Below are 13,941 nucleotides of genomic sequence, written 5' to 3'. Positions count from 1 at the left end.
CTCATTGTCACGAGAGATAGCTGAGAACTTCAGCTGCCTGGCTTCAGGCAGGGACTGAGCATCACTGCAGGCCACATCTGGGGTTATAGACCTAAGAAATTCAGAAACATAAATAGAACATTTGGGGCAAGGGTGAAAAGTCAGGATTTAACACAGTATTGCATTACAGAGGGGTATGATGGAAATACCCCATCTGTACCACCCCAGACTGTACCATGTCTGCCTGCTCCTTGTACCTTCCTCAAAAGCACCCAAGGCTTGGAATTTTGGATTTAAAAAAACCCAACCAGGATTAAGACACTGCTAGATCTCAAGTAGGACAATATTTAATTTCTATTGCTTAATTTTTTCTGCAAAATTGACGTGAGTTCATAGGAAACTTGGCATCGCCTTGTCAATGCATTTTATTACAGCTGAGAATTCTTTACGTCTTTATTGCGCAGCAGACCTTCACAATATCAGAGATGCTTAGGCTTGATTTCTGCAGGAGCAGTGTTTAAGTAAAGTTAGTTGTGTCAACATTGCCTTTAAGCATAGGCTTCTGAATTTATAGCCAAAGTTGGTGTTAACAGTTACTGCTATTATTATTGTTATTATTATTGTTGTTGTTATCTTTATCACTCTTATTACTACTGCTATTACTACAAAATATTTTAATGTTATAGACTTATGAATGAATGAATGACTTGAACAATTAGGTGGTTGCATGGCCTCAGGAACATAAAAGAAACTCTGAAACCAACTGTATGCAAAGTATTATCAATGTAGAAGCCAAATTAACTGGAAACAAAGAATGCTTTCTTAATGCATTCTTTCTCTGCTCTGATCTGGTGGTATTTTAATCAATTTTTTAGCTAAGAAAGGCACATTAATTTGGCATGCCAGAGTCAAGAAAATTTCAAAGACCAAGAACAACCTGAAGGGTTTGGGTGGTGATAAGGCCATTTAGAGGTAACAGGTGGTCTTCCCAAATTTCTGTCTTTATTCCTGTTTGTGTTCAGTGGAGCAGTCAGACCTTGCAAAGGCAGCTCAGAAAGGACAAGAAGGAGCAGGGCTTTTCCTCACAGGCGTGTCCAAGCATCTGAAAGAGGAGGGAACTCGGGATGGGTGTGTTTGGGCGAGGAGAGCCAACCAGCCCTTGGAAGCACAGGGAGTGGCTTGGAGTGGGGCTGTATAACGGGCAGGCCAGCATGGGCCACCCTCAGCCTGGACAGGGAGCTGGTGCTGGAGAGTCCCAGCACGGATGGCTCCACAGACTGGCCCCAGCGAGAAGGAGACGGGACCTGTTCCAGCCTTTCCACAGCTTTTCACCTGGGAAGAGATCGGGATCCGCAACGGCCGCGGGCAGGGCCGGGAGCAGTGGCTGGTGGTTGACAGGAAGGTTTATGATGTCAGCCAGTTTTCCAAGAAGCATCCCGGGGGCAGCCGGGTTATCAGCCACTATGCCGGGCAGGATGCCACGGTAAGAGCTGGGAAAGCAGTGGAAGAAGGTGGTTCCAGTGTCAGGGAAGGAGGACGTGGTGGGGAATCCTGTCTGGTGGTGGTCATCGCTGTGCTTGGTCAGAGAGAGGACTGAGAAAGCAGCATGATGACCTTGGGCTGCAGGACATGAGGAAAAGTCCTACAAATATAGTTGAACGCAGACCTTCCAGGGATTCCTGCAAAAATCTTTGATCTAGAGGATTTATCTAAAATCATTTGGTGCTTTTTGGCAGGAATAATAAATTCTAAGCAGATCTCCCAGACTATGCTGAAAGGAGATGCTGAATTTCTGAATAGGCAGAAATCTGGGCATTGGAAACATGGGTATAAACTTGTGATGTGGGAGATTTAATTCTTGTCACGACAAGACTTTCTGACTTGAAGAAAGTTGCTTAGCCTGTCTTAATTCCTCATGTTTCAGCGTGTGGAATGGGATAGCACTTCTAATTCCCAGCCCAAAATGGACCAGATCAGTTACTTTTCCCATTTCATCCCTTGTACCCTGCTTGAAACTGGGGCAGAAAAACACCTGGTGATCCCAGAGGAAGCAAAAGGAGAGGTTTGAGTCTTGTTTGGTTTCTCCCAAGTTCACTGACCTTCAGAGCATAGGCCAGCCCTGAGATCCTGGTGCTATCTCCTGCACTTTCTGCCACTGTACTTTTACAGGAGTCAAGGAATGCAGAATGCATGGAATGATTTGTCCCCAAGCTATGTTCTCCCAGCTCCTGAAAGGATCTGCACTTTACATCATTGTATTTGTAGACACCCAGGGGCTTTAACCGCAGTGAATGGGTTTAAAAAATGACCTTTGATCTTACTTGCTTTTATTGTAGCAATAATTACAATCTGATTTTACTTGATCTTAAAGGTATTTTCAAACCTCTAGCTGTACTATATCCCTTTGAAGACAGGACAACAACAAGTAGCCGAAATTGTGGGTTCAATGTGGGTTTGTTTTGCATCCTAACAACACTTTCTGTCTTGACTTTGCTAATCCTTTTTGCTTTTAAAGTGCTGCTTCTCCATATAGTCTAAGAAATCCACATAGAAAAGCAGGACTGGAAGGTGTCTCAAAAAATTACTGGTGCAGGACCTAAAACCAGGATCCAGGATGTTTTTTTTCCAACAACTCTTGACTGCTCTAGAACTAATAATAGTCCATACATAGTGAGAATTTTCTTCCTCTGGGGGGATTATTTTGAAAATACAAGGGAAGACCATTGCAGAGCATTTAACTGATGTCAAATGTTGTGAGTTATGTGCATTGTAGGTGATAGTTCTTAAAGTTAATCTCTAGACTTAATCTTAAAGTTAGTAAGATGCTAATCAGGGCCTAAGACCAGAGAGGAGAAAGAACAGGCAGGACTTAAAGGCTTTCAGTGATAAGAATCTGTGATACTGATCTCATGGATAGGAGTTTCTGCTTGAAAGGATTCTGGTTCCTGTTTCCAAACTGCAGTATCGATACTAATGGATTATATCAGAATTCCTGGCAAGATGAAGGGATATAAAAATGTATAAGGACCTGGAGGATGAGGAGCACAAAATTATGATGGAAAGATTTCCTCAGTCCTCTTGGTCTGGACAGAGTTGTTCATTTGTCACTGTGACAAAGGGTCACTAGATGTCTGTAGAAAAGCCCAAGTGTCCAAAAAGTCACCCTGTTCTGACTTTTTCTAGACTACAGTACTCAGAGACAGACTGTCTCCAGCCAAGAGGCTCCAAGGAAGTCCGCTGTCCTCTTCCAGGGATTTGATCCTGACCTGACCTGTGCAGAATATTTGGGTTGTGCTCATCCCTGCTGATTTTCAGAGCCAAAATCAGCAAAACCAGACTGTTCAAAATGAGGATTTTGTTCTATCTGCTCTTTCTGGAAGAAAAAAGGGTATGGCCAGCCTCTTTACCTTTCTTCTGGAAAATCCACTGAGGACACGAGCTAAAGAAGAGTTTTGATTTATCTGGAATCTCATCCTTTTTCCATTGTTTATATTTGATTTGAAACTGTGATTTGAAATGGTTCTTGGACAGGAACTTTTGTGTCATTAGTGTTCCCACATCCCCAAAACATCAACCTGTTCTGGAAATTGGGAGGGAACTGTAAGAGACACCCAGTTTGTGCTGCTGAATATGAGGCTTCAGCATCTATTTTGTATGGCCTAGTGTTGCACAGACAGGATTTCAAAGCCTCATCCCAAGCATGGCAGAGACACACCTCATTCCCTGCTCCTGGGTCCCGTCCATAGGGCAGGGCTGCTGGCTGCAGCCTTCTAGGGACAGACTGTGCTGAAACAAGCAGATGAAGGAACAGGTTTCCCTCTGCAGAGGGTTTTTCATCAAACCCTTTCATGTTTATTACCAGCCTCGCCCAGGGGCTTTTATGAAATCTGGGTGCTTGAAACTCCTCCAGCTTCCTTGGGCCAAGCTCCAGTTAATAGGAAAGAGTGACAGGAAAGACAAAAACGGACAAGGGGAGCAGGATTTTATGTTATAATCCAGACCTGGGGAATGAGAGGCTCAGCTCTGGTGTTCGGTCACGTGCCCTCTCTCACTCCCTCCCTTTGTGTCCCTCAGGATGCCTTCGTGGCATTCCACAACGACAAGAGCCTGGTGAAAAAGTACCTGAAATCTCTGCTGATTGGGGAGCTGGCACCTGATCAACCCAGCTTTGAGTCCAATAAAAAGGTGAGTGCCCTAGATTCCCGTGGTGGGAATGGCTCGGGGTTCAGCATGGAAGGAGAAGGAAAACAGTGAGGTAACAGGAATGGCCTCTGAGGGAGCACGCCTGATGCTGTGAGTGGTGACAGGCAGGCATGGAAATGTGACTGTCCCAGCATCACTCAATCCACCCCTGGGAGCAAGGAACGAGCTCCAGAGCCCCAAATCTTGCTCTTTTCTCCTCGCTGGGGTGTCTCAGAATCAAAGCAAAGTCTGTTGACTTTATGCTTGTTTTGGCACAGAGCCCCTACTGACAGACATCTCAAACTTCTGTGGCTGTTTTGGGGTTCCTGGCTCTGCTCTATTTTCAAAGTAAATAGTGCATTAATATTCACTTTACCCACAGAAATCCCTCTTGGAGGATTTTCGTGAGCTGCGCTGCACCATTGAGAAGATGGGACTTCTGAGGCCCAATTACTTCTTCTTCTTCCTGATTTTCCTTCACCTCCTGGTGCTGGATGCTGCATCCTGGCTCGTGCTCTGGTACTTTGGCGTATCCCTGGTGCCTTTCCTGGCTGGCATGGTGTTCTTCACCACTGCCCAGGTAAACTGCTGACGGGTGCTCAATGCTGCAGACACCCTCGGCTTCTCCAGGTGGAGAGGATTAATGGAATGCTCCCATCCCAGGCATTGCCTCTCCTTAGATCCCATTATCTGGCTGAAGATGACAGGCACGTTCTACGTCACAATTTTTGTTGCCTGCAGCAGATCTCATTTTGCTGACAGGCTGCTCCCTCAGGATGGTGGGGTTCTTGTGGAACTGGCTCTTTCACAAGATGGGATGAGCTGATTTAATCACTTACCCCAACAAAAAGAAGGAATATTTCATTCTCACCTGCACTTTTGGCTCTCTGTTTCTTCTGACAGATGGCTCTGGTATTTTTTGGGTTCTTGAGTCCCCTCTAGCCCTGAATAGTTTTCTGCTGGATTAGTAAATTCAGCCATATAAGCAAAGGATCAATTTCAGTGTGGGTGTAGGGATTTGTGGCACTTAGATGGGAGAAATGGAAGGGTGTGGTGGAGGGAGGAACACGAGATTTTCTTATTAGCCCTGAATGCTTAAGTTTGCTCAGGTCCCCCTGGAGCAGGTGCAAATGAGCTAATTTATTTAATTAATCTGTTTTAATTGCCTAATATCTGCTAAGGCAGATACCCCTCAAAGAGCAGTCTTGTATTTCCATGGAAATGTGGAATGCAGTGAAGCCACAGACTTGCTGTGGCTGGTTACTTGGAAATTAATTATTTGTGATGGTAGCAACACAATTCCATGCTGTGACAGTGAAGTTAATTGCAGTGATGCTTCGCTGCTTTCCCTGTAATATTCCTGATGAAACTAATATCTGGAATTGAGCAGCTGTAGTGGACAGTGGCCTGGATGGAAGTTCCCAGCCCTATGAGTGTCTCCTGACACATCAGAAGGAGGATGAAGCTCACACTATGAAGTTACAGAGACTCACAAGGGAAATTATTGCAATGAAGCAGTTCTCTTTCCTCAGTGATCTTTTTGTCTCCCAGATCCAGATGGGCTGGTTCCAGCACGATCTGGGGCACTGCTCTGTCTTCAGGAAGCCCAGGTGGAATCATCTCCTGCAGATCGTGGTGATAAACATGCTGAAGGTAGTGGTGGGAATGTTCTCTGGGGCTGATCAGGACTAAGCAATGGATGGGAGTGTCCCTAAATCCAGGCAAGGTCTCCTGTGAGGGAATTGCAGTAAACAGAGATGGGATCCTTGATGTTGCTCCAGTTTGAATCCCTGGTGTTGCCCTTTTCCCCATGCAGGGGCTGCCTGCCAGCTGGTGGAACCACCTGCACAACCAGCACCATGCCAAGCCCAACTGCTTCCGCAAGGACCCCGACCTCAACATGCACCCGCTGCTCTTCAGCCTGGGAAAGACCCTCTCCATGGAGGTCTGCAAAAGCAGATTTAGTCACAGAAAGCTAGAGTGTGATATGTACTGATATGTGTCTAATATAGAATAATAACAACCCAGATTGTGCCTTGAAACAAAGTGGCTTTTAAGGTCCCTTCCAACCCAGACTATTCTAGGATTTTATGATAATTCATGAAGTTTTCCAAGATCTGAAAATCTTGTGTTATTGCAATGCTGAGGCACTTGCTCCTGAGAAACTAAGGCTCAAAATCAGTGCTTAAGTAAGGGCAAGCACCTTAAGGCAGCTCCAGGGGTGAGTCAGCCCCTTGCATTAGAGAGTGGTAGTGAGTCAGATGTTCCCTCTGGATCCTCCTGGCTGCCGGAGCTGTTGGGCACCCAAATCCTTCAGGGCTGGCGGAGCTGCCGCGCTCCGAACCAAACACAGTGAAGGGTTTCCTAATCCTGAACTTTATGGCTTTCATAAAAAGAGAAGCTATGAATAGATCCTCCCTGCTTCCATGATGGTTTCTGACAGCATCAGGATAGGCAAGGGCTCGTTTGCCTTTTCCTTGTAATTCCTTTTACTCATCATTTAGTGATGAAACAGCCTCGTTGCGAGATACACCAGCCTCTTAAAACAATGCCTCTCTCTTTTACCTGCTGATGAAACTCTCCAAGGCACATGGAAAATTCCAGCTCTGCTGTCCCAGACATATTCCTGCAATGGGAGATACAAAATGCTTATTGATAGAAGACCATTGGATTTTGTCAGGGATTTTGGGAAAGAGCTCTCATGTAGGAGCATGAACATCCAGAGCAGGCTGGCTGTGCTCCAGTGGGTTTGGTGGAGTGAAAATGTAGGAAATCAGTTCTCATGTCTTCCTGCTTTTTGGCAGGATCAGTGTTAGGCACACTATGGGTAGGCAAAGTGGATTTCAGGGCTTTTGTTTATCCAGTTTGTTTGTTGCTCCAGTGTTGATCCAGTGCAGACTGGAGCTCTGGAAGTAGTTTGCTTTAGCTCCTTATTATTTTGTCTTTTGAAGAATTATATTCACAAAAGTTTGGGGTGATATTAAGAAACTTTTTGTGCAATTGGTGAAAAATTACAAGGTGAAGAAATAAACTTAATTGTGCTTTTTGTGAATATTTCAATATCTTTTCATTTTTCAGCTTGGAAAGCAGAAGAAGAAGTTCATGCCTTACAATTACCAGCACAATTATTTCATCTGTGAGTATCCCCTAAAACCACAAGTGCATCTCCTTCCCCACAAAATAAGGGTTTTTAAAGATATTCCCATTGAAGTGAGAGCTCCAGGAAGATTCCTTCACATTAAAGAAGGTCCCATGAGGAGGAATTACCCCTTAAGTGTCTGTTTGGGTTATAAGATGTAGATGGGGATGTATCAAACAGATACAGGGATGAGGAAGAAATGGAGAAGTGATGAGAAGAAAAGAGGAAGAGATTATGTGGGTGCATGGAGGTTAATATGAGTGAAAGCAATTTTTCTTCTACTGGAAAGAAGAATTATTTTTATGATGCAGTGAAATTACAAATATCTCTCTTTTTCTGTTCTGTCCTTCAGTGCTGGCCCCACTCGCCATCATACCCTTCTTCCAGCTGTCGACAATCTACTTTGCAATCAAGAGGAAAAAGTGGTTGGTAAGCACTGCTTCCCTGTCTGGAAAACTCCAAAAATGTCACTGTATCCACCTTCACCTCCTATTGGTCAGGTGGCTGGGGGGTAAGAGAGAAGAAGGATAGAGAAGGCTGATTCTAGGCTTGCTGCAGCAAGAGAAAATAGTTTAGAAGAGGCTTTTTAGCCTTTTAGCAGATAAATAAAAATTACCAGGAAATTCCCAGACCCAGAGTGTGATGGCAGGGCTGTTGTCTGCAGTTATTGATGGTTAAGTAGGAATATTTCAGGGACACACCCACGTTATGCAGAATGGAGCATACTCCTGACAAATCAGAAATTTGCATATCAGAACATTTTTTAAGCTGCAGTTCAAGAAAAAGGGAGAGGATGGAATGGAGGCATTTGATCAACAAACGCTGATTTTCATCCTGATTTGTTTGGGGGTTTTTTGTTTGGTTTTTTTTTTACAGGACCTGATATTGGTTGTGACTTTCAACATCCGAGTTTGCCTCATGTATGTTCCTTTAATGGGATTTAAAACCTTCATGATATACTACTGGCTGTCCAGGTAACTCAGAGCACATGGGGCTCTGGAGCCCCACAATTAATATTTGTCATCAATATTGAGCTTCAAAAGAAAGAAATGAAAACTTAAACAATGATTTTCTCAGAAATAAACAGTCCAGAAGAAACAGTTTAACTTCGGGGGGTGGGGGGGGGGGTGGCTGCTCAGGGACATCTGCATCTAAAACTTGAGTGGTTCTTAAACTCCAAAAGTGATTTTTCACTTAAGAAGAGACTTAGCCGAGTGTTTTAGTATTAAATTTGGATGGGATTAGAGATATGACAAGAGTTTCTGGATTTATCTGCCCAGGTACCTTGAGAGTAGCTGGTTTATTTGGGTGTCCCAGATGAACCACATCCCAATGAACATTGATTATGACAAGAACAAAGACTGGGTGTCTACTCAGGTGAGAAACTCTTTCTTCTGGAATACTGGGTCTGCTGGTCTAAATTATAGAACAAAGACAGTGTTGTTATTCTCTTAGATTTACTGTTAATGAGGTTAAATAAAACTCTATTCATTAAATAAACCTTTCTGTGATATTCAAGCCATTTAAAATTTTAGTTGCAAAACAAGAAATCTAGATTTAAAAAATACTGTTTATTCACTGAAAGGCCTTGACATATTTTTCACAACCCTTTCCCCTCCCTATTATAGAAAAGTACTGGTGGTATAACAGTCAATTTCCTTTTTAGGCCAAGCAAAGGGAAGCAAAGTGGGATACCTTGATTTTTACCCTTCAGGCTGCAAGTTTACTACAGATAAATCTGAAAAAATTGCCTGATAAAAAAAGAACATGTAAAGAGAGCTTTGCTCACATCTATCCTGCCTCCAGCAGTATCATCCCACATAGTGGGTTTGCAGCAGTTTCCTGTTTTATCAAGGATGAAAAACTCAGCCTGGCTAGTCTAGACTGTGCTGAATTCCTCAGGGCAATGATGGCTGTAATCCCTGACTTTGCCTTGATTTTTAGGCTAGATAAGGGTGGGCAGTGATTGCTGGGGTTCAATTGTTGGACTTGCAGGAAAATAAAATCTAAATCATCTGAGGGTTTTGGGTTTTTTCCCTCCCAGCTCCACGCAACCTGCAACGTGAACCAGTCTGTGTTCAATGACTGGTTCACTGGGCACCTGAACTTCCAAATCGAGCATCAGTGAGTACCATGCGGGGGGAAAAATGGGAATCATCTGGGGCAGGGGGATGTTTTGAAGAGGGAGAAAGCCAAGCCTTGCAATAACTCTCCCTCATGCCGTTGTGCAGCCTGTTCCCCACCATGCCTCGGCACAACTACTGGAAAGTGGCTCCCCTGGTGAAGAGCCTCTGTGACAAGCACGGCATTGAGTACAAAACCAAGCCTTTGCTGACAGCCTTTGTAGACATTTTGCAGTAAGTATCAATGAACAAGATGATTTTGCTCTGTGGTGACAGGTAAGAGACACCCAGGCAGCCATTTCAAATCAATGTCCATGGCGAGATGAAATCTAGAGTTTATTTAGACTTCTCTAAAGTTTTAGAGTTTCAAAGCTTGTTTTTCTCTTCTTTAAATCCTTTCAGCTCATTGCCAGCAGTCAGACTTTGCTATGAGGTGTTCATGCAATTTAAAATCAATTTCTTTCCCTTTTATTTCTACAACTACAGTTGGCCTTCCACAAAGTTGAACTCTGTCTCCTCCTAAGTGATCTTTTTTCCCTTCTGCTCCTGCAGTTCCCTGAAGGATTCTGGGGAGCACTGGCTGGAAGCATATCTGCATGGATAGAAACTGGCAACTCTCCAAGGGAGTCCCTTCACCACACAACTGCTGCCAAAAGCCAGGACACATCCCTGTGCATCCCTCAGGCATGGAAACTCAGGAGCTGGGCAAAGTTAATTTCAGTAAGAATGAAATGGGAAAGTGGCTTCAAGATATATTTTTACCTTGTTCCCCACCATGAACCTCTGTTTTTTCCTGCTCTCAGTCTCTGAACTCAGAGATGTGCTTTTAAACTTGGGGAGAAGTAGCTCTTCATTCAGCTTGACCAGTTTAACTTTATTGGAAGTGCCAGCTCCTTGCTTATGGAAAAGGTTTGAAAGGAAATTCTTCTCCAAGTCATAGAATCCTGGAATGGTTTGGGTTGGAAGGGACCTTAAAGATCATCTTGCTGCACCCCCTGCCTTGGGCAGGGACACCTTCCACCAGACCAGGTTGCTCCAAGCCCTGTCCCTGGCCTTGAACAGTTCCAGGAACTGGACATCCACAGCTTCCCTGGGAAACCTGCTCCAGTGCCTCACAATAAAGAATGTCTTCCTAATATCCAATCTACACCCACTCTCTGTCAATTCAAATTGAATTGTTGTCCTTAAAAGTCCTGATATACACTCTCCATCTTTCTCACAAGCCTCTTTCAGTATTAAGGTCTCCTTTGTGTTCTTGGCTCAGTGGATCAGTGAAAAAATGCAGGAAAAGTGCAGGAAGTCAGGAGACATTAGGCCAGAGGGGATTTTTTTATTTTAATTTTCTTGAACAGATCAAACAAATGTACAAAGAACAAGATAGCCTCTGGGCCACGTCCCCATCACTTCTGGTCAGCTTGCTGTGACTCTTAAGGGTTGTAACAGGTTCTGTTCCTGGATGGCAGGGGCAGGCAGATCAGCTGGGGGCTGCTGACACCTGCAGAGGCATTGTGAACACAGTTTGGCATGGCAAGTGGTGTCTGTAGGCATAAATACATGTCTGGGTTCTGACTGAGTGCTGACTGTGCTGTCAGATTGGATTTCTGGTGCAGACCAGCTTTGAATCAGGCTGAGGAGACAAAGCACTGAGGAGTAGGTCCAGATTTCAAGGGTATTTAGGGTACTCCTGCTTTTATATATATATATATATATATATATATATATATATATATATTACATTTTATCTAAAAGTTTACCTCTTGGTGGTTTAGTACAATTAGTTTTATGAGAGAATTATGAATAGAGTTCTTGGTCATGAATTTTAGATTGAAGTCAAAGCCTGTTTTAGAAGGAGCTCTGATTTATCTTGCTGATTTTGAAAGCAATTATTATTCAATGACATTTCCTAATGGCACTTAGAGCAAATATATTCCATTATGGGACTGGCAGAACCCCTGTGGTACTATACCCACCTCATTGATCCAAAACTAGAAAGGTTTTCATGGCAAGAACCTGTAGTGGCAAATAAAGAGATCATTTGCCCATAAACTCAAAGGCCACATGGTTCCTCTCCTCTGCCTTCACACCCAGAACTTTCAGTGGATAAATCACCCACAGGAGGAAGATGTGGGAGATATAAAAGCAGCTCTCTTGTGTTGCAATTTCTGAGTAACAAGATCAAGCCCAACAAACAAAGCAGAAGAAGTTTGGAGTTTTTATTTTTGCCTTTGTTTTTTTTTCCAAAACATCTCCAATTCTTCTTGGGTTTTTTTTATATTTTTATGTGTAGGTGCAGGTACCAATAACACTGTTCTGGATGTATCATAAGAATGGTTGACAGGTGCCTTTGAAAGGGGTCCTGTTTAAAAAAGTAATTGTTAAAAAGTGGTTAAAATGTAGTTTGGAAATCCCTGATAACTGATCCCTAGAGCAATTCAGTGTTCCCAAATCCAGGGCTGGTTATTATAGTGATATCCATAATTATTTGCAAAAGCAAAAATATTACATAATTATTTAAGGGATGATACTGTCTTAAGATGAATGCAGGGATTTCATGGTACTACATAAAGACATTTTAAAATTTCTGTCCTGCTGAAGGTAATATAAATATTAAAGATTCCTCCTTTTTTTTTACCAGTGAGACTTGAAAGCTGTGCTGATCCCGTGAAATCAATACAAAGCTGAATCAAAAGGGTTCTTTGTAGTGTCAGTCTCATAAATTAAACTGATCATTTGTACTGTTTGATTAGAATTCTGCTTATTTGAATGTCATTATTATTGATTCTTTTTCAAATCTGGTTTTAATTAAAACATTTCTGTCTCTATTTGTCTCAACAGGCTGCTCTGTGTTGATAATAATTTCTTTATCTTTTTAATAAAGGTTATTCACAGTAGAGCTGGTTTACCTTGGTTAAATTCTAACATGCTTTACAAAGTCCAAGGGGTCAGGTGAGAATTTTAATATTCCCTGAAAGACAATATTTGCCATCTGAAATACCTGGAAGAGACAAGGAAATTAGGGAGATGCTTTGCAGAATCCTCCTGGCTGCTGGAGTTTGTGCTGAGATGCTGCTGGAAGTGGTTTCCCTTATCCAGGTAGAGAAAAAGTTCTTTTGTATCTTTTTGTTCTTCCCCCAGGCCCCAGATTTAGGGGTGCAATTGGATAAGATGCTTTGGGTGGAACCTGATGAAGAGGATTTAGAAATGGAGAGAACAACTCCCACAACTCCCACTTTGTGTGGCAGCATCCCAGTCCAGCACCTCTTTTTCTGTGTGTAAAATTATTCACTTAGGCACTGATTCCTCTTACCAGTCACCCCTGCAAAAAAACTCCTTCAGTTTTATTGCCTAAAAAGTCTTCAATGATTGTTTGGAGGGCAACTTGTAGCCTAATTTGAAGGAAATTACAGTTTGTGTGTCCATAAAGAAAGAGACAGCCAGAAACAGAAGTTGTATTTACACTGAACTCCAAAAAAACCCAGGTGACTTTATTCCAGCTTGCCACCTAAAATGCCTTTTCCTCAGGTGCTGCCCACAGAAGGTGTGTTCTGCTATTACTCCTCAGCCCAAAGTGCTGAGCTGTGCTCCCCTGCAAGTACAGAGCTGCCTCTGTCTGAGCAATTTTCCTCTTATCTCCCACCCGAGGGTGGGGCGTGCTCAGTTTTCCTGGCTGCCATCCCCCTCAGGGACCTCATCCCATGGGCATGCTTGGATCACACTCCTAAAGGCAGGACTGTGCTTTCCAGAGGATATTTATGGCTGTTTTCTCTCAAAAACTGAGCTGGGAGAAGCAATCCTGCATCCTTTGTAATTAAACTTACAAGAGCAATGTTGTACCTAAGGTTTCATCTCAGTCCATGGCCCTTCAGTTCAACTTGTCCCTCATCTCCTCCATGGATTGTGGCAGATTTACATCAAAATATTAATTCTTTCACTCTCTTCTTAACTGGGGAATGCTGAGGATGTTCCTCACTTAAGCTCTTGGCCTCCCAAGGGTATTTTTCTATTTTCTCAGAAAAATATAAATGCATCTTCCTTATATCCTCTTATCCTTGGTGATAGATGAGGAAAAATCAAATGAAATAATCTTTACTGATTTGTCTGGTCACTAAACTCAATCTAGTCTGAAAAAAATAGTTTTCCCCTAACAGGTCTGTATTCTCTCTTGGAAGTAACACCTGAAAACACAGAAAAATAGATGTGAAAATACACCTTTTAGGGATGGTTTAGGTTCTGGAAATGGTCTAGAACTCTCCCTACTGACTGTTCCATCCTTACAAATATTTACCACTCAAGTCTTATTTACCCTATCTGTGTGTTTTATCTGCAGGGTGGTTAGGCTTAGAAGGGTAAATATGTTTATATTTGAGATTTTGATTTTGTGGGGGTTTTTTTCCATTCTAAAAAATAACATGCTCAGCCACCATGCTATCTTTTTGTGCCAATTAATCCAGTTTATTGATTGAAGGTGTTGACACAAAGGTACCCACTGGAGCTCTTATTCCAATTTGTGATGGGTTA

At 42.9% G+C, this 13,941-nt stretch overlaps 1 protein-coding gene across 2 annotated transcripts; it reads left to right on the top strand.

Moving 5' to 3' along the window:
* Positions 1-1,237: 1,237 nt before the first annotated feature.
* LOC131559380 (acyl-CoA (8-3)-desaturase-like) lies at positions 1,238-12,314 on the top strand. 2 transcript variants are annotated; one of them, XM_058807705.1, is made up of 12 exons: positions 1,238-1,462; positions 4,054-4,164; positions 4,544-4,741; positions 5,713-5,814; positions 5,978-6,106; positions 7,240-7,297; positions 7,653-7,729; positions 8,177-8,274; positions 8,581-8,677; positions 9,345-9,424; positions 9,532-9,657; positions 9,976-12,314. In XM_058807705.1, the coding sequence occupies exons 1-12, from the start codon at positions 1,244-1,246 to the stop codon at positions 10,025-10,027; spliced, it is 1,347 nt and encodes a 448-aa protein (XP_058663688.1). In that variant the 5' UTR covers positions 1,238-1,243; the 3' UTR covers positions 10,028-12,314. The 2 variants fall into 2 exon arrangements, with proteins under 2 accessions (XP_058663688.1, XP_058663689.1); XM_058807706.1 differs by lacking the exon at positions 1,238-1,462 and adding an exon at positions 3,221-3,367.
* The last annotated feature ends 1,627 nt before the right edge of the window (positions 12,315-13,941 follow it).

Source organism: Ammospiza caudacuta, chromosome 6 (genome assembly GCF_027887145.1).
Source record: "Ammospiza caudacuta isolate bAmmCau1 chromosome 6, bAmmCau1.pri, whole genome shotgun sequence".
Lineage (NCBI taxonomy): Eukaryota > Metazoa > Chordata > Aves > Passeriformes > Passerellidae > Ammospiza > Ammospiza caudacuta.
Note: the sequence above shows the minus strand (reverse complement) of the source record. Positions and strands in the feature narration are given on the sequence as shown.